Source organism: Oratosquilla oratoria, chromosome 23, assembly GCF_046742065.1.
Source record: "Oratosquilla oratoria isolate Oo_2021 chromosome 23, ASM4674206v1, whole genome shotgun sequence".
In the NCBI taxonomy this organism is placed as follows: domain Eukaryota; kingdom Metazoa; phylum Arthropoda; class Malacostraca; order Stomatopoda; family Squillidae; genus Oratosquilla; species Oratosquilla oratoria.
Genome location: NC_134799.1, coordinates 30695358 through 30716723, shown reverse-complemented (window position 1 = coordinate 30716723; position 21366 = coordinate 30695358). Strand labels below are relative to the sequence as shown.

The window sequence follows — 21366 nt, the reverse complement described above, 5'->3', positions numbered from 1 at the left end:
GGGGGTGAGGTAGTGTGTGTGAGCAAAAATTTTTGACGCAGCCTGAAGGGATTTCTCCCCGTCCTCTCCTTTATATGGGGGGACGGAGAGGGGGGGGTCGCCGATTTAATGAAGCGGCCTTGCTGTGGATGTGCTGTGTCTTGCGACACTGCTTCTGACCCAGGGCAGTGGATAGGGTGCAGGGATGACCTGTCATCTAGGAGGTGGTAAGATGGGAGGGAGGGTGGAGGGGTGTGGAGTGTTTTCGGGGATGAAATGGGTGGGAATGTTTTTGTGCCTTGTCCTTTTTGACTACCCCTCTGGCAAGGGGGGAAAAAGCCTTGGTATATGTATGTATGTATTTATTTTATAATTAAAAAAAAAAAAAAATTGGGTGTGTGTTTGCAGCAGGTCCAACTTATGTCACTGGTAGAATAATCATAAGTTTGCTGGTCTCACATTCACTTTGTTATGGGTTTGAATCCTGCACTCCTATCTGAATTAGAAGTGACTATTACCTGCCCCAACAATGTAAGTGCATAGGGTAAAGGTGATGATGGCCACAGCTACGTGCCTCTTGGAATAGGCTCTTCATCTTCTAAGTGTGATGGAACCTGGATTTTCTTGAGTAACGTTGGATTTGAAAGGGTGGTCATGCTGACAGCACTGTATGGGGCAGAAACATGGAACATAAGATAGGAAGAGAGAGATTAAATGTGTTTGAGATGAAATGTCTAAGAAGTATTGCAGGGGCTACAAGGCTGGATAGAGTGAGAAACAAGGAGGTGAGGAGAACAGGGTTGGGAAAAGAGTTGGGGGATGAGGTGGATGAAAGAGTATTGGGATGGTTTGGACATGTGGAAAGAATGAGTGAAGAAGGAGTAAAAGAAGTGTGGAAAGCAGAGATGGATGGATTGAGCAGGAGGGGGCAACTGAGGATGAGTAAAAGGGGTGTTGAGAAAGAGGGGATTGTCTGTTGAGGCAGGAAGGGGGAAGACAGAAGATAGGGGTTAATGGAGAATGGCTGTGTATGGACGATGCTGTGATGCATGGAAGGGAGTGGGTGGGGGATAGGAGGGTTAGGGAGTGGTTATGTATGAATGATATTTTGATACAGCCTGGAGGACCTTGCTGTGGATGTGGTGTGTCTTGCTGCATTGCTTCTGACCCAGGCCAATGGGTGAGATGCAGGGATGACCTGTCATCCAGGATGAGCCAAGAAAAGAGGAAAGGAGGGAGGGGTGGTGAATGTGAGTGCAGTATATGGGGATGAAATGGGTGGGAGTGGATTTATGCCTTTTGACTTTGGCTACCTCCCTTGCAAGGGGGGGAGCCTTTGGTGTGTGCGTAGAGTGTTTTGTGCATGTACGACAAGTGTCGGGGCCTGGATTTATTTCTCTGCCACTGGCTAAGATGAATAGGTATGGGAAGGCACTTACTAGAGCAGTGTCCTCTTTATGTGAAAAGAAAATGTAGCAAGTGATAGTAGGAGAGGAAGTGACATTTTGGGTATATTCCAGAGAACAGGTATTGGTCCTTTGGTACTCTACTTTGGGTGGAAGTGTGAGGTTCGATATGGTTCAAATCTTGATAGCAGTGTCGGTCTGTGCTGGATTACTGAATTGTCCTTCAGCCCAATGCCCCTCCAACAATACCAACATTGCTGTTCAAAGGTGCACTAGTGGTTTAATTGGAAGTGTGCTGGCCCTTCATTTGCTTAGTTGTGGGTTTGAGTCCTACACCCCAATTACTGGATATGACTGTTACCTGCCCCAACAGTCCAAGTGCATAAGACAAAGGTGACAGCTTCAGCTGCAGCCATGTGCCTCCTGGCATAGGATCCTTACCCTTTTTGTGCAAAGGTCCCTCTCATCAACATTGATTGACATGAATCAAAACAATTCCCATCAGACAAAATGAATGTCACTTTTTCCACTGGGGCAAGAAGTCTGAAAACCGAGGCCTTATATGGAATGCATGCCCTTCTCCCCAAACAGCTAAGACCTGTCAGTGAAAACACAAAAGAAACTAAACATTCTGAGATCAGTAGAAAGCACTGGTTTTGTCTAACAGAAAATGCACTAATTATACAAACAACTTGAATGAACCACAGTTGAAAATACCTTCAAACAAACAAAACATTAAGAATGATAACGGGATACACTAAAACTGCCTCATTAGATCATCTACACATATAATCCAAAATACTCTTCAAAGAACAACACATGAAAATCATAAGTGAATTGTTTAATGGTGCCAAGATAGGAGGGAGGGAGGAGGGTGGAGGGGAGTGGAGTATATGGGAGGTGAAATGGGTGGGAGTGATTTCTGTGCATTTTTCTTTTTTGCCTTTTTCTTTTTGGCTACCCCCCGTTTAAGGGGGGAAAAGCCTTAGGTGTATGTATGTATGTTTAATGGTAATGCAAGAACCATCAAACCCATATTCTTATGACTTTTTTTGTGCAAGCACAACTGACTGAATAAAAAATTGAAAGTAGTCAAATATCCACAACAACTATCCAACTGTACTTCACAGCATGTCTATACAAAAACACATAATAAACACTCCAATTCCAACCTTGGCACTCCATATTCCACCTCCTCCAGACCTGAGCCCAACTAAAAACTTTCTCTCACAACAAGAACCACATTAGTATGACTCAGGCTATGACTCCACATGGAAACATTACCAATAGAATAGACTTAGTCACAAACTCGTATTTTTCCAGATGTAATTACCACACAGAAGGCACAGAACACTTCATCTGACGTTAGCTTTCTGTCACTCTGCCCAGACAACAAAACAATATTTCTTCCTCAAGTGACATATTGGCCATTTGACTAGCTGTTGCCAAATACCTCTTAGCTGTGTCTGCTACAAGAGAGACTAGGGGTCAGTAGATTGATTGATCACAAACTGGAAACCCACAGTCCTATAATGGTTGGCAGTAGCCCCCCAGGCCCTCCAGTAGGTCTCTCTGGGAAAAGACATTTTACTTTTGTCAGTATTGTGTTTGTGTGGTACTGTTTCTGCAAGCTTGATGTAGGAAGGGAACAGTTGCTGGTTGTCATCTGATAAGAAAGGGTGAAAAAGTTGAGGTTGATAGAGGTATTGAGCCTGTCCCAGAGACAGTGCCAGCTGTTTAGGGCATCTGGAGGTGAGAAAATTATGGCTTTGTAAATGGACTGCTGGGAGATGATTCTCTCTGCTGTCCATATTGCAAGACCACCACCAGCAGGTACACATTATTTTCATTGACTGGAAATTCACAACCCTACATGATCGGAAAATGTTCTCAGGGCATCCCATAGGTCTCTCCGAGAAGAAATATTGAAGTGTATCTGTGTTGTATTCAATGTACCAAGAGCTTTTCCCCTGTACAATGGAGATAGCAAAGTCAGAGGCATTTACCTACTCCCACCTATTCCATTCCCCTCCACCACCCCTTCTTCCCTCACATTTTAACTCCTCATGGATGATGGGTCATTCTTGTATTCCACCCACTTCCCTGGGTCAGAAAGAATTTAGTAAGACACAGTGCATCCACAGCAAGGCCCCTGTGCGGGGTATTGGTTGCATGTTATTGTGCAGTAGCATGCAATTGATACTTAAGGGGTGATATGTGGTGCACCTATGGACCAGAGCCTCACATAATTTTGTCTAGGTTAGAGGAAATCTCTAAGCATAGAGAAATGATGCTACAGTATTGTACTGTGACTGCACCTCCATTATGCTGTCCCACCCCCCTCTGTATACTGTTTTGTACCACTTCTTTGAGTATATATTTCCATTTACACCTCTCCCTTTCGTAGGGGGGAAAACAATACTGCCACTTAGTCCTCCCACTTGGGTTGTAAAAGTGGCTAAAATGGGATAGAATGTGGGGCAAGGCATCCTGCTCTCTACAACCCAATGGGTGTTGTATTAGTGTGGATAATTTTCTGTTGGGACGAACAACAAGGTCCTACATGTAGTTGTGCAAGATGGATGTAAAAGGGAAACTTGTTCCTGCTGCCTGTCTTTAGAACCTTTCAATTCCCTCTTCTCTGGACCTAAGATCTGTATTAACTTTGGCCATATTTTTTCCACTTTCTAAGAAGAGCTGACAGCTAGTGACTACTCTCCACCTACTACTACAATAAGTCAGTAACATAGAAACAGTCACACAACAGTCATACAACAGGCAGCAGTACAGATTTTCTTTTTAGAGAGACCTATGAGGGGAACTGAGGACTTCAGCCACAAAAGAGTCCCAGGTTTCCAGTCATTGAAACTCTGTGTTACAATTATAATTCAGTTTCTGTCACCCACTGGAAAGAAGAGGAGGGGAACAGTTACCAGCTCTCCTTATGTGGGAGAGAGAGAGAGAGGGGAAAGTTAGCTTCAATCAATCCATTGCTCCTGGTCCCTCTTATAGAAGACCTGCAGCCATCATGTAACTGGCAACAGCCTCTGGGCAGGATCATAAGTCACTCAGGGAAGATGTGTTGTTGTCAAGGGATTGTTAATGTGGGATATTGTATGAGGTTTCCTGTGTCCTCTGTGTAGTGGCTGCAACTGGGGTTGTTTGAATCTGTGGTCAGGCTTATTCTTTGTTGGTACTGTTTTAATACTGGTGCAGGTAAATGATCTTGGGCCAAGATCCAAATATCAAGTGCCACTCCAAATGGAAATGAAAATGTTAATTGGATATGAAGGTGAGCACCAGGGTGATGATTCTCAGACACATGTCTCACATGACCACTACACATTCCCCTTCAATGATTTATAAGAACATATGAATGAAGGAGACTGCAAGAGACCATAAGACCTACACTAGGCAGCTTTGTATCCATCACCACCTGTCATCCCCATCCATAAAGTTGTCTAATTGTTTCTTAAAACAACTGATAGTTTCAGCACTTACTACATGGTTACTAAGTTTATTCCATTTGTCAACCACCCTATTAGTAAACCAATTCTTGCCTATTTCCTTTTTAAATCTAAATTTGTCCAGTTTATAACCTTTACTGCGAATCCTGCTCTGTTGTTTTAATATGATGACCTTGTTTGTATCACCCTTGTTAAAGCCTTTGATCCACTTGAACACCTCTATTAGATCACCCCACACACTGTGTCTTTCCAGAGAGTGTAAGTTAAGGTGCCTAAGCCTCTCTTCGTAAGGCAAATTTCTGGGGCCATGTATCATTTTGGTCATTCTTCTATGTACTGATTCTAGTGAATTGATGTCCTTTCTGTAGGACGGAGACCAAAACTGTACCACATGGTCAAGGATGGGTCTAACTATTGCGAGATAGAGTTTATAAATTACCTCTGCACTTCTATTCATTACCATCCTAGCAATGAAACCTAATGCTCTGTTAGCTTTATTCCTGGCACTAATGCACTGTTTCCTGGTTTTAAGGTCCGGACTCACTAGAACTCCCAAGTCTCTCTCGCACTCAGTTTTCTCTAAAAGCGTGTTATCTAAGCTGTATCTATTTTCAGGGTTGTGTAGCCCTACGTTTAACACGCTACACTTAGAGATATTGAAGTTCATTTGCCATTTCACTGACCATGTGAACAATTTGTTAAGATCATCCTGCAGAATCTCTGCGTCGTCTCCTGACCTAATTAGGCATCCTATTTTAGTGTCGTCCGCAAACTTACTAACATCATTATTTATCCCGTCGTCTAAGTCGTTTATGTGCATAATGAACAAGGGACCCAAAACTGAGCCCTGGGGGACGCCACTAATAATGTCGCCCCACCTAGATTTTACTCCATTAATGGTGACCCGCTGTTTTCTGTTACTAATCCAAGCTCTAATCCATTCTAACACTTTTTCTCCTATGCCATGGGCTTTGATTTTATTTAGTAGTCTCTGGTGTGGCACCTTGTTGAACGCTTTGCTAAAGTCAAAGTAAATAACATCGTAATTATCATTGTTATCTGACGCCTTAAATACTTTAGTGTAAAAGGATAGAAGATTAGTCACACATGACTTACCCTTGAAAAAACCATGCTGTGAATCAAAAATTAAATTATGTCCTTTGATGTGTTCTCTGAGTCTATTTACTATTACTGATTCAAGCATTTTTCCTATAACCGATGTCAAACTGATTGGCCTGTAGTTGTATATAGACGATCTATTTCCCTTCTTAATAACAGGAACAACGTTTGCTTGCCTCCAAGCAGTAGGCACAAAACCAGTGTCTACTGATTTATTAAATATTTCAGTTAACTGGTTGCAGATTTCAAATTTACACTCCTTTAGCATTCTCGGAAAAATTTCATCAGGACCCGAGAATTTTGTAGCTTTAAGTCTTTCAATCTGCTGGACTACGTTTACTTTACTAATGCTGATATTAGATAGACTACTTTCTTCATCCCCTCTGAAAATCGGATCGCAGTCAGGTACTTGATCTAACCTCTCATTAGTAAACACTGATACAAAATAATTGTTAAACTCTCACTCATTTTTTCCTCCAATTCTATCATGACATTTTCATCATTTTTAATTGGTCCTATTCTTTCTTTATTTTTTGTTCTATAGAGATGAAAGAAACCATTTGGGTTGGATCTTGCTTGACTAGCAACCTTAATTTCATAATTACGTTTCGCTGTACGTGTATTCTTTTTAACCAGCTTTGCCATTTTGTTATATCTTAATCTATGGTGTGTTTCCCCGTTTTTTATTTTTACGTAAAGTCCTCTTTTCATTCCGATCTCATGTTTCAATCTGTCCATCATCCATTTGGGAGTATTACTATTTTTCCATATTGACTTCAGGTGGATAAATGTATTTTGTGCATTGATAATTAAATCAGTTAGATTGCTATACATTTCATCCAAAATGCTGACCTGTCTGTTGAGCCTTGAGTCCTCACCCCCAAATGACCTGACCCAAGGCATGCATATTACCTTCCATGACCCAACCCCTGGTCATGACCTGACCCCCGGTCACACACTAAGACTCGACAATGTCCGAAACGTCCGCATGACATTTCATATTAAATTTCAAATATGTTTTTATGTTGTCAAAGTTTGCTCTCCTGAAGTCTGGTACTTGGACGTTATTCGTACTTTTTAATTCTTCCCAAATAATATTAAATCTTAGGTGCTCATTATTAGTTAAAACTAAGTCCAGAGTATTTTCTCCCCTCGTAGGATCGGTAATCACTTGTTTTAAGAAATTATCCTGCACCACATCTAGGAATTTCTTTGTTTCCTGATCTCCTATTAAAGTTTCCCAGTTTCTATAATTAAAATCTCCCATGATCACAATGTTTTTGTACTTGGATGCTTTGTGAATTTCATGAATCAGGGGATCAGTCTGCTCAATGCTGAGGGTAGGAGGTCTATACAAGATGCCAATAATAACTTTCTAATTCTTGCCTATAATCTCTACCCAAATGGATTCCGTACAGTCCTCTTCCTTAATCGAATTGTTGATAATACAGATTATTGTCTTTTTAACGAAAAGTGCTACACCGCCCCCCGCCCCCCCCTGTGACCATGTTGCATCAATATTTCCATTTGTTTATCTGTCTGTATACCAAGGGCTTCCTCCCTCTTATAAGGAAGGAAATCAAATCAACCTACTCCCACCCATTTCACATCCATCCACCACCATTGTTTTCCTCTTATCTTAGATTCTTGTGGATGAAGGGTCATTTCTGTCTCCTGCCCATTACCTGGGTTGGGAGCAGTGCAGCAAGACACAGCACGTTCACTGTGGTTCTGCTTAACTTACATGCCTCCCCCCCTTTCCTGTCCCCTTGTGTGGAAAATAGAGAAGATGGAGAGAAATCCCTTTGGACTGCATCAAAATATCATCCATGCATGGCCATCCTCCACTCACTCGTATCCCCAGCATTCTCCCTTCCTTGCCCATTAGTAAACAATTAAAATGTGCAGAAATCCTAACCAGTGTTTATCAAAATCTGTTTAAACTTGATCCAAACCTAATATAAAGCAAAATCTGTTTAAACTTTATCCAAACCTAATATAAAGAAAAGAAATGTCTGATCTTTTTTAAGACAAAAACTCAACTTTATGCTGAAAATGTATGTCTCTATAGATTAAGTATTTGGACTTTGGTATGTGTAAAGTTTTTAACAAAGGACAAGCCTAATTTTTGAACTTTCATGAACTTAAGAAGACATGACTTGGCTTACAGATTCATTCATATCTTATCGCACCAGTGGCTGTCACTGCGTGGTGTAGAGATTTGTTTCTTCATGGGAAGAATACAGGGATTGTCACGGGCAGACTCTCTACATGATCCCTGGTTTACTGATGCATTGTAGAGTGTGTTTCAGATGTATAGAGTAATGGGGAAATCTGTTGAAAGTGGATAAAAGTTTTTATATGAGTGGTAGAATGTGTGAGGGTCAGAAAGGGCAAGAATAAATTATAGTATCAGATAAAGGTTAGGCTATATTAGGGTTGTATGATGTCATATTTGTTTAAAATGGATGTGAATAGGTGCCAGGCATAGGCTTAGAGTTGGTCAGTGAAAATGGAGGAAAGTGAGAGGTACATACATACATACATATACCAAGGCTTTTTCCCCCTTACAAGGGAGGTAGCCAAAAAGGGAAAGGCATAAAATCATTTCCACCCATTCCATCCCTGAATACACTCCACACCCCTCCACCCTCCCTCTCATCTGAGCACCTCCTGGATGACGGGCCATCCCTGCACCTTGTCCACTGCCCTGGGTCAGAAGCAGTGTCGCAAGACACAGCACATCTACAGCAAGGCCACTTCATTAAATCGGCGACCCCCCCCCCTCTCCGTCCCCCCATGCATAAAAGGAGAGGACGGGGAGAAATCCCTTTGGGCTGCGTCAAATTTTGCTCACACATACTACCTCACCCCCCCATGGGTGAGTCTGAGAGGCTGAAGCAATTGGTGACTGATTTTGAAGGGGTGTTTGACAGAAGTAAGTAAATGTTGACAAAAAAGTAATGAGATGTATGTTGGTGATGTACAGCGATGGTGGTGGGGGGTTGGGAGTGTGAAGGACAAATTGGCGAGAGTGGAGAGTTTTAAGTATTTAGGGCCTCATATGGCAGTGAATGGAGTAGTAATATTGGAGAAGAATGGAGGAAAGTTAAGAAGAAAATATTTGGGTGAAATGAAAAGTATTATGAGAAATAGGTATCTGGGGATGAATGGAAAGAGTATCTTGTGCTTTTATTTTTAGTGTGCTGTACTGTAGTACTGTATTCATCATGTCTAAATGATCATCTAATTAGTATGGTTGTCAGTGGTCTTACAGACTAATTAATGTTGGATATGTGTGTGTGAAGAGTATAGTGCAGGCTGTTAGACAAACTAAGTCCAACCACTGCACAATTAATAGACAAGGATAAAGTTTATGAAATCCTCACTATTTTCACCTCCAGAACAACTAAACTATGCTTTTCACCAGGCACAAGACACTAGTGAAGACTGAAAAGGTGCCAAGTCTCTGGCTGGAGAATATAGTCCAGTGTAGAGTTCCTGTGTATGATGGTGCTTTAGTCTGGGAGGTTTAATCTCTGTCTTTTCGGGCTGAATTTCTTGTGGAAGAATAAAATGAATTTATTAAATATTGATAGTGTGGCAAATTTCAAGAGGTGCTTCAATGCAAAGAAATCTAGATTGTTGGTGATGCTGCATTTGCATATGTAGGTGTTATACATTTATTCTCTGGATAATTGAAGGAGATCATTGAGGAGAAAAGTTACTTTCCAGAACAAGTGTTCTGTGTAGACAAAACAGATGTTCAGGAAAATGCCCAGGAGATGTTGAACTAGGCACAAGGTTCAAGGCCTGTAAGGCCAGGATCGCTATAATGATGTGTGGCAATAATCCAAGGAAGTACGTTAAAGGCTACAATCACCAATAGAGTACATAGATTTATATGTACAAGAAAGGCTTGGGTGGTGGGCTTTATCAGAACAAAACAGCTTCAATGCTACTCTGCAGATGCCAAGGGCCTCTGTAGCAAGAGGATGCCCTTCATGGTCCTGCTGGGGAGTTGCCAATTATAATCAGCAACATCTTAGAACCCCTGCAGTCCCATGTCAGCATAAATGGAAATGCTCAGGTTCTCTTCCTTCCACTGAACACGACCTTGGTATTGTAGCCCCTTGATAGAAAAATAATAGCTGTGTTCAAGCCAGTTTACAATCACTTGAACTTTGCCAGGGTGTGTGCAGCTATGGACAATAACCTCAATACTGAGCTTCATGAATGATGGAAGTAGTTCATAAAGTGATAGATATCTGGAACAAACTAAATGAGGAAACAGTGAGTGCTAGAACTAGACATGACTTTAAGAAAAAACGGGATGCAGAAAGATACAGTAGTGGGTCATTACGAGCATAGCTCTCTTCCCGCAAAATACAACCAGGTAAATACACACAGTAAGGGCATATGACAATAAATTCCTGGCTTCAAAAATAGCCTCTATCAAGAGATATTGTCCTAGTCTCCTCTGGAGAAGAGGTTTCATAATTCTATATTGAATCAATCTTCTGATGAAAGTAAAATTGGTGAGGAGAAAGGAGTGAAGTGGAGAAAGGAAAATGGTAATGAATTTTGGGAAATGGAAATTAGGTAGTGTGGTAATATGAAAAAGAATGTAGGAGAAATAGGATTAGTGGAAAATTATACATTTGAGAGATGAAAAGGAGAGTGGAAAAATAAGTGATAGTGAGAGAAAGAGAGAAATTAAATGAAGATGAGAGGAACAGCCTTTTGAAGTGAACTGGAAAAAATCGTGAAATAGTTTAATAGTCAGGACAAGATCTAACATGTTAGTCTCCCAAGTTGGATTCCTTACTTTCTTGTAATTATCTCAGACATAGGAACTTTTTACGTAGATCTTGCCCATCTGTTAGTTCTTGGATGGGTCCAGGTTAAACTTCAATAGTTAGGGTACCTAAATACAGTTGTTCTTGATTTCATGTCATTAGCTCATCTTTCTCCAGTGTTTGGGTGATTCACAAAGGGCCTTAACATTTAGATATTTCTTGTATATTCTTATTTATTTGTCTGTTAAACAAGGCAAGAGGAGTTCAGTAAGTAATGACTTTTTTTTCTTTTCTGCAGGCAGTAGCAGTGAGTCTCGGTCTTCAGCTGATGCACAGAAGGTGAGTTTCAAAGAAAATTCCTTTAAAATAAATATATATATATATATATATATATATATATATATATATATATATATGTATATATATGGATTTCTTGATTTATGTGAAGAATACATTCCTGAAGGGATCGCATAATGTAAAAATCACAAAGTGAACAGTTAAGTTTTATTATTGGTCACTTGATTTTTTACATTGTGTTATTCTAAATAATATGTGTAATTTGAAAAAATTACTAGTTTTTTTTACCATGTGTTATTCCAAAGTCACATTTTCTAAACACACATAAATCCTGAAATTTCTATATTTATACATATATTCCAGCAGCCTTCATGTGAATGGCCGTCTGTAGTATATTCTGGCACAAAGTAATTGCTACCCAAATTAGAGGTATTTGGTGAAAATGAGCCAGAATGTAAGCACAGTATTCAGCTGCAAACATTACTGCTAAATTCATTAATAATTTTGTTTACTGACCAGAAAAAGTGAGCTGGCCATAGTGAAGGATTACAATTATACCCTCAGCCTGCATACTTTAAACAGCATAGGCAATCCCTCAATCAGTCTGTTGCCCATGATCTCTCTTGTAGAAGACCTGTGGCTGTCGGGTATCTGGCAATATTAGGCTCGTGTATGTGATCATTGTGATTGGTTGCTGTGAGTCGTGACTTCAGGTGGTTAGGAGACCACACCTCCGGTTACCACATCTATCCATGTGAGGTAGCAGCAGGAGAGGTGGGCAACTTGAAGAAGCTTTTGCTCATTGGGGTTGTGTTAGTGTAGTTTCTTCTCATGTTTGGTGCATTATAGTGCAATTGTAGCAATCGGTGATGTCATTGTCCTCTTGAAGAAAGGAACATGAGTCAGGCATATTCATTTATCATTCATGTAACTGATTAAAGAAATGAAAAAAAAAAATTAAAAGACTCTTCCCTTGAAGTGAATGAAATCATCAGTTGTCAGTCAGAATAAAGCTTTTTTTAAGGTTGTCACTGTTGAATAGGCAGGGACTATTCAAAACTGTCGACGCTTGTCTGTTTGATACATAAGCTTTTCTGAATGTTCACATGTTCCTATGATTGGGAGTGATGGAAAAAAAAAATAATAATAATTTGCCCATTCAGAAACTTTTGGCATTTTATTACCAGACGCTTCCTCATCTTTATTTAGTCATGTTTTTGTATATATATATATATATATATATATATATATATATATATATATATATATATATATATATATATATATATATATATATATATTATTTATTCGTGTCTATTTGTATGTATTTGTCTGAGAGTATAGTGGCATAGATCCACCCGTGTGGGTTCAGTGTTGACAAGGGTCAATCTTAGGTCTGTAGAAGCATGGCTACCGGTAAAGTTTTGTAAAGACAGCGGTTGGAACCAGGAAGTTTTATTAGCAAAATTACAGGTTATTTATACAAATCTACCGGTTCAAACGGTGCGTGATATAGCCAATCACGTGCGAGGCGTGAGCCAATGAGGAGCGGCGTATGAGGATAGGTCGGCAGCACGCGGTCACTTACCTACCTGCCTCCGTGCAGTCGATACACACTTCACGGTCACACTAGCTTCTGAAATCGCTGGATCCAGCGATACGGCTTGGTTGGCCAGCCATTTACGCTGTACCAGCTACAGATGCTCTCTGCCTTTTTCCTGGTATCTAGTACCAGCGGTAGCGGTAGATGAGTGGGGTGTATAAGAAACTATCGTTTATTCAGCATATACGCAAATAAAATATTTAACTTCTTTTTAATGTTTTAAATGGATAAGAAATAGACAAAAATACAGAAACACTCCCAAATATAGATTTTAATTTGATGGTAATATGCCTTTCAGTTCTCATTTGACTTCGGTGGTATGCAAGCAAAACAAATCTGTTTATGCCACGTTAACTTCATTTTCACAGAAAAAAAAAATCGTGAACATAGAGTCCTTTAGGGCTTCAAATATCCCCACAACTAGATAAGGATATAATGCTAGCGGACTTTGCGAGTGATGTGACCAAACAAACGCACGTATTTCTGCCAAGCCAGGGAAAAGAAGAAATAGTCTAGCGTTAACAATAGGTGTCACTGTAGCTTCACGTGACCTCGTGTCACCAGCACGCTCGTGTACTTTGCACTGCAACTAAATTACCTTGACCTCGGGTAGACGCCAGGAACCTCATAGTTCAAAGATCGGGCGAGGTCATTCTTCGTGATGGCGGATCAGCAAATATTTTTGTTTACGGAAGTTTAATTTGGTTCAAGTTTGTTGAGGATACCGTAGGTAAAATTTCACGGAAATTCGTACGAACTATTTTTAAGATAGAATTCGTGATGTTATAATTGATTGGATATGTCTACGGAAAACGTACTACTTTCGTTCGTCTGCTTATTTGTTTTGTGGGGTGCATGCGGGAATACCTTTCTCTTCATCACGGAAAAGAAATACGCACTCGGGTTAGGCCTTGTCCTACGTGCTCTCGCTAACCTACGTCCGTCTCGGTTCACGCCTGTCGGGGCTTATATTCTGGTGGCGCCAGGGAGGCGGGGCCGGGGCCCGGACTACTCACGGTTGCTACATCAGGAAGGAAGGAACGACGACCACTGTGAGACTGTGGGCGAACTGTTTAGGTACTGCGGTGTGTCAAATGAAAGGACAGGTTTCCTCGAGACGCAGTCGATGTCGGGCCGCGTTGAGTACGAGGGTAAGTATCGAAGCCCTGGTTTGCATGTGTGAAATGTTTGTGCGTCGCGTTTACATGTGATCCACCTTGGTCTTTGGAACACGTGTTGGACTCGTGAATGACAGCTATTTCCCTTCCGGAAGAGAACTCGTATGGCCGATCTATGGGTAATGCTTTGACCTTACACGCACACCCAACTCCCCGCCCACGAGAGTTGGAGTAACGACTCGAAGCGCAGCGATACTGAAATTATTTTCAGCCCTGGACAGGATTCGAACCTGGACCGCCGTAGCGACAGTCGGGACTTTACCAACCGCGCCACCAAGTCGTGTGGACGCACGTGTTTGTAATATGTAAGCTTGCGCGTGTGGGCATGTCCTTCGGTGATATAAGGTGATGAGATACGTATGATTTGAGAAATTTAATTAGGATGGAGTGTGTGTGTGTGTGTGTGTGTGTGTGTGTGTGTGTGTGTGTGTGTGTGTGTGTGTGTGTGCTGGAGTGAAGGGCTTACCAGTTTGAAAACAAATTTGTCACTTTGCAATTATGGGACAGTGTCTGTACAGTTAGATTTATGTTTGATATGTTTATGTCAACGAAATTTGAGTAAATTGTCTCCAGTTTCTCTCAAAGTCATTTCACAAAGGACAACAACCAATGTCATGTGTGTGTGTGTGTGTGTGTGTGTGTGTGTGTGTGTGTGTGTGCTGGAGTGAAGGGCTTACCAGTTTGAAAACAAATTTGTCACTTTGCAATTATGGGACAGTGTCTGTACAGTTAGATTTATGTTTGATATGTTTATGTCAACGAAATTTGAGTAAATTGTCTCCAGTTTCTCTCAAAGTCATTTCACAAAGGACAACAACCAATGTCATGTGTGTGTGTGTGTGTGTGTGTGTGTGTGTGTTGGAGTGAAGGGCTTACCAGTTTGAAAACAAATTTGTCACTTTGCAATTATGGGACTGTCTGTACAGTTAGATTTATGTTTGATATGTTTATGTCAACGAAATTTGAGTAAATTGTCTCCAGTTTCTCTCAAAGTCATTTCACAAAGGACAACAACCAATGTCATGACGTCATGTCGACTAGCATCGGTCTCTCGACTGAAAGAGCATCCGGTAGATTGTATATCGTTAGCTCGTTAGCATTTTGTCCAAAATGAACTATTGTTATTTAGATCTTGGTGTCCACGATGGCGGACCCGAGAACTGAATAGAATCGTTTGGTGGTGGCCATGGTAGTGTTGTAGGGTGCGACTCCGCAAAGAAAGTAGACGTAATATCCCCCTGTTGACGCCCTCCCCAGACGGTTAAAAAATGGCTTGACGTCATTCGGAGTGAGGTTGACCTGGAGAGTACGTCATTATATTAAGAAGTCAACCCACTGTATTATCCAAGAGGTGACACAGGAATGGATGAAATGGGCAGGCGCTAATCAGTGTATAAACCACCCCCCCCCCTCGGTTTCTACGGGGGACTGCAGTATTGAGTACTTACCAAATTGTAATATATAGGATAAAATCTCTACCCGTGAGGCTCTGTTTCCGACTTCTGTTGATGGAACTGTTTGAGTATTGTGCGTGCGTGCGTGTGTGTGTTCGCGCATACTTGTGTAATGTAGAATGTATTATATTTAAAGGTAAATACATGAAAACTGGTTTTCTTGAGGTACAAGTTTGTGAAAGTAGGCTTAGCTGAGGTAATGTTCCCAGTTTTGCAACGCTTCTTGCGCCCTCAACACTAGAGACGCACGCGTGTGTGTGTGATTCATCATGGTCCAGGATCACGTGCTGGACTCGTGATCGACGGCTATTGCTCCCGCTGATGAGAACACGGAGCTCGTTTGGGAAATTCTGTGGGAAAAAAAATCCCTGTGCTCACGAAGGCAGTAACGACTACTATTGTTAACGGGGCTCGATCATGGGTCTACGTCGTCGCGAGCTCTCGACACTGACAGCAACACCAATGTGTATACATGTGTGTGTGTGTGTGTGTGTGCGCGTTAAGATGTTAATGTTTTTACATATATTTGTACATATGTATGCATGTATGCAAACACTCTAGATTATATACAGGCAATTATTTTTGAAGGAATTGTATAAGTGTGAAGATAGTTTGAGGGTGCCAATATTGTTTGTGGACATTTCAACGAATATACTTGTAAATTCTCTTCGGTGTGGTGACGCTGCTTATATCTTGTTCGTGTCTGATGGTTGTATTGAACATTCTATTAATGTCACGATTTTATTCAGCCGAGGGAAATAGGATTGTTGGAATAGACCCTTGGCCTTCGGTTGACTAAGTTTGCTGTGGCCATCCTAGCTGGGCGTGTGAACCTTTTGATCTGAACGCTTTTCGGTAAATCGTATTAAATAGGTTATGAGTTTGCAAAGCTGGCAAGGACTTGTCACGTTGGCACGTGCGTACGCGCTCGTGCACACACACGCGCGCGCGCGACACACACACACACACACACACACACACACACACACACACACACACACACACACACACACACACACACACACACACACACACACACACACACACACACACACACACACACACACACACGTGGCGGGGAGTTGGGTGTGTGTGTGTGTGTGTGTGTGTGTGTGTGTGTGTGTGTGTGTGTGTGTGTGTGTGTGTGTGAAAGGTCATAGCATTACCCATAGATCGGTCATACGAGCTCTGAGCTCTCTTCCGGGAGGGAAATAGCTGTCGATCACGAGTCCAACACGTGATCCAAAGGTGAAAGACCAAGGTGAACACACACACACACACACACACACACACACACACACACACACACACACACACACACACCTCACAAAGACACATACCTCACAAACACCTCACACACACACCTCACACACACACCTCACACACACACACACACACACACACACACACACACACACACACACACACACACACACACACACACACACACACACACCTCAAACACACGCGCACACACACACGCGCGCGCACGTTGCTCCTATTATATATAACACAATGAGGTAGATACACATGCACGTAAGATAATTATTTTGGTCTTATTAGCCAAACTTCAAGCCTTGTATCTAAATACGCTTCGCCAGGTTTGCGGGAACCATTATACTTGATCGTGACTGTACCCTATTACACGTTCACGAACTCGGAGTGAAATGTTGGATACTCAAGCATTTATTCGCGTAGAAGCTACAACCTAACTGCCTCTTGGAGGCCATATTGGGGGCGTGTGTGTTGTCATGGGTCCGCAATTTGTTTGTTTTGTGTGTTGATTCTCACAAGGCTGATAGCCTCTTAGGTGGACGTGAGTGGTTATTATTTTATTTGTGTGCTTGTTTTTAAGTTGTTGGTTTTCCATCTTCGCTTCGTATGCCTCAGGGTTATAGACAAACATTTGTTTATATTATTTTAAATATTTTATTTATTTATTTATTCATTATTTTTTTTTAATGAAGATGGTTGTTATGAATGCAGACTTGCGTTCCCCGAAACGCAGGTCGGCTATGGAAAGCGTTCCGCCACTTCGACACAGGCAAGGGAAGTAGAGAGTCGGTTCTTGGGTGCCGTGTTTTACCTGCCGTGCGTCATGAATACGGCAATATGGCTTCAATGCTCTCCATACTTTCCCATACATACGTACGTACATACGTTCCTCACATATGAAAGAAGGGCGAGCGTGGCTGTGCGCCGTCACGGCATTTGGTCTCGCTACAAACGTGCGCGGGCATCTAGTTGAAGAGAACCACTGGCGAAATATACACCAGGAGTCCCTTACTAGTCGTCATGTTTGTCGGATGTGCTCGGAGGCCAGCAGTCACTAGTAGTCGTTTGATTCGAACCTGGGTCAACATAGTATGGAGCAAAATAGGAGACCAATTCACTACAGTTGTGGAAAAAAAATGGACAAACGTGTTTGCATATACCATATTTATTTTATTTTTATAGTTTGCCCCTTTCGTACACCGAAAGGTACTATATTTATTCTGCCTAACGCCACACCATTTTATTCAGATGTACGGTACTCCCCCCTCAGCAGTGGAATTGAATTTAGATGCAGCTGCAATAATATGTTTTGAATGACACGTGTCAAAGATTGTTATTTTGAAATAGCTGCTTTTAAGAAAATACGAAGTACTGTGCAATGGAAGTTACATTTGTATATTGCTTAAAGGGGACGATCTGGTGTCACCTGTGTGGTTTGCAGTCTGCGATGAGTGTGAGGTTCGTAGGTATGATTATGTGTTTCGTGCGAACTCCTTAGGTGGAATGCGTGGTTCGTGTTGCCTGAGGGCAAGGGAGCTGGTGGAGGAAGAAGCGGAGGAGGAGGAAGGTGGTGGTGGAGGATTGGGAGAGATACACCATGGTCTTGGATCACGTGTTTGACTCGTGATCGACAGTTGTTATCCTTCCGGATGAGAGGTGGAGTTAAAGGATCTTGGGTGGTGGTGATAGGAAGAAGTGGTGGTGGGAGTGCGGATGGTGGTGATGGTGATGGCGAAGAGAACGGAGGAGATGGTGATGGTAGACGCGGTTTTGTTTGTGGTCGTCGTCGTCGTCTTTGTGGTTGCAAATGACGTAAGCTTGTCGTGTCGGAAGCATTGTAGTTTGTTGCCAGTCGTTGTTGGTATCTGCGTTACACCTATGTTGTCACTCGAGGTAGAAGGTGCACTGACACCCCTCCCCCTCTTTCGCCGATTCTATTCAGTCAGGAGTCGGGAGACAAGGCTGATTTATTATTATTATTATTTATTATTATTATTTATTTATCATTATTTCGATCGCGCGCATGACCTTGTAGTATGGTCGGGACTGTGCGAGATTGGCTAGTTAGAAAAATGATCATCCCACCCATTCTAGGTTCAAACCACAATGGTGAGTAAAACCATAGACCCTCTCGCTTGGTAATTACTGTAGGACTTTGGCATTGTCTAAAAAGGAATATCTTCGATTTCTGGTGAATGTATCCAACATTATGAGAGAAAAATGGGTCATTTCGAGTTTATGCCTTGAGGTCAGTATTTGACCTCTTACCGTATTTAGGCCACCGCCAGGTGATTTTATTCTGACGGTTCTATTCAGTTGGAGGCGGGGACGGACGGGCCCCTTGGTGAACGAACCTGGGTCGTTCATTTGTCACGTCATGCACAGGTCGTCATATCACTCACAATTTGTCATATCATGCACAGTTCATCACTGGATCCCCGACTGCCTGAGGTCCTCCCCTTTCGAATGAAATCGCCTGTGACAGCCAGAATAAAACCGGGAAAGTCGATCTTTGCATGCAGAGGGTCAGTTTATATGGATTGTAACCCTCGGGGGAGAACAGGCGGTTTCCTTCAATTGAATAAAGTCTGCTGACGGGAGCCAGAATGGAACTTGGACAGTGGCAGCAAAAAGGTGCAAGTTGTCTTCGCTTGGGACATCCCAACCCTGAAGCCCTTCATTGTGACGTCAATGTAGTCTCTATATATCAAAGGTTTTCCCCCTTATGAGGGAGGTAGCCAAGTCAAAAGGCAAGTACCCACTTCCACCTATTCCACTCCCATCCACCACACTTTCCTCCCTCTCCTCTTAGCTCCTCATGGATGATGGGTCATCTCTATATCTCGCCCACTGCCCTGGGTCAGAAGCAGTGTAGCAAGACACAACACATCCACAGCAAGGCCGCCTCACTTAATTGGCAACCCCCCCCTCCCTTTCCCGTCACCTCATTCAGAAAAAGAGAAGACGGGGAGAAATCCCTTCGGGCTGCGTCGAAATATTTTTCATACATGACCCCTCCCATCCTTGCATCATAGTATCATCTATATACATCCATTTTCCACTCATCCCTGCCTTTTCCTTTCTTTGCTCAGCAGACATTCCCCTCATGTTCACTGCCCTTTTCACCCCATCCATCCATCTCATCCTCGGTCGTCCCCTCATGTTCGCTTTATCCAGCTCTGCCCTTCACACCTGTTTTACTAATACTTTTTTCACTCATTCTTTCCATGTGTCCAAACCATCTCAATACTCTTTGATCAGCCCTATCTGCCATCTCCTTTTCCACCCCCGCTCTCCTCCTCACCTCCTCATTTCTCACTCTATCCAACCTTGTAACACCTACTATACTTCTCTGACATTTTATCTCAAACACATTTAAACTTTTCCTCTGCCTCTTTTAAATTACATGTTTCTGCCCCATACAGTGCTGTCGGCACAATCACCCCTTCATATAGTCTCTTTGCGTTCATTCCCAAATGTCTGTTTCTCTAACACTTTTTAATCCCCCAATACATTCACTTGCCACTGCCACTCCTCCCTTTCCTGCCACATGCGATCCCAAGTACGAAGCCATCCACTTCCCGTTTCTCTTCTTTAAGAATTACTTCCAACCCACTGCCATCCTCACCCTTTGTACATTCTGATCACCTTACTTTTACCCACATTTGCCTTAAATTGTCTCCTAACGCATACCCACCCAAACTCCATCACAAACTCCCTTAATCCCGACTCTGACCCAAGCCTAACCTAATTTCCCTGCGGAACGGTGCGAGCCCCTTCCCTCCATGGAGATTGAAATAGTGTGGCTTTAGCCAGAATTAACTATTTAAAGGTGCCACCGAAGCGAAGAGGTTAGAAATGAAATGAGGCGAGTGCACAGGTAAAAAAGGAAAAAAAAAAAAAAAAAAGCTTCGACGACTCGTCCAGGTCCTCACGTTCCAGACGGCATTTCCTCCTTCCCCCCCTCCCCCCACCACCCCCGGTCTGGTCTTCTGGGCGAGTATGTGGTGGAATGTTGAGAACCCTTCCCCGTTCTGCTTGCTCAGTGACACCAACGTGTGGGCGGAACTAAGCTTTTTTTGGAGTCGAGAGTATTACCTTTATTATAATCGTATTATGAAGTACGTAAAGATGAAAATGAGGAGCCTACGTCAGGAAACACTGAGTAGCTGCGGCCGAAGCCGTCACCGTTGCCCTTTGCGCTTCTTGGACTGTTGGGGCAGGTAAATGACAGTCACTGTTGGGAATCGGAAAGGAGTGCGGGATTCGAACCCACAACTAGGCCATTGTGAGATTAATTAACACGGTCCTGAATTCGCCACTAGCGCACTAGAGGCTGCGACTAAGAGCTTGATTTTTGTCCTGACGAGAAAAGGCGGCCCCGTCTCGGCCCTGCGTGGGCGTGCGGGCGTGCGGAACGGGCTCGGCTCAAGCTCTCAGACACACGATTTACGAAGTATTCATCAGCACGGCCACTTACGCCCTCCATACAACGCACTGCCGAGGAGGCAAGACCCTGAGCTTTAGGTTCCTTTCGAGACGCGATTTTTTTTTTCCCTTTTATGTCGTTTTACGATCAAGGAATCATAGTCAAGGGCGTCTATCGCCATTTCAAGATTATTTATTTGTTTGGTGTTCGTTTCTTTATTTTTTTGTTGTTCGTTTATTTATTCATTTAATAACAAGATACGGGATGACCAAATGGTCAAAATATATTAACATGACAGTACCATTAACCATTAATGGTAGTAAACCCACCCGTAGCGAGGCTAAACTTCTTTCCTGGGAG

The 21366-nt window shown here is 42.4% G+C and overlaps 1 protein-coding gene across 2 annotated transcripts in view; it reads left to right on the top strand.

Annotated features, from left to right (window-relative positions):
* The window catches only part of RanBP3 (ran-binding protein 3), a gene marked incomplete in the record, with an annotated part of 80147 nt that overhangs the window by 12520 nt on the left and 46261 nt on the right, over positions 1 to 21366 (top strand). For both annotated transcript variants that reach the window (XM_076206898.1, XM_076206897.1), the window contains 1 exon segment: positions 11069 to 11109. In XM_076206898.1, coding sequence (XP_076063013.1) covers positions 11069 to 11109 — 41 coding nt within the window.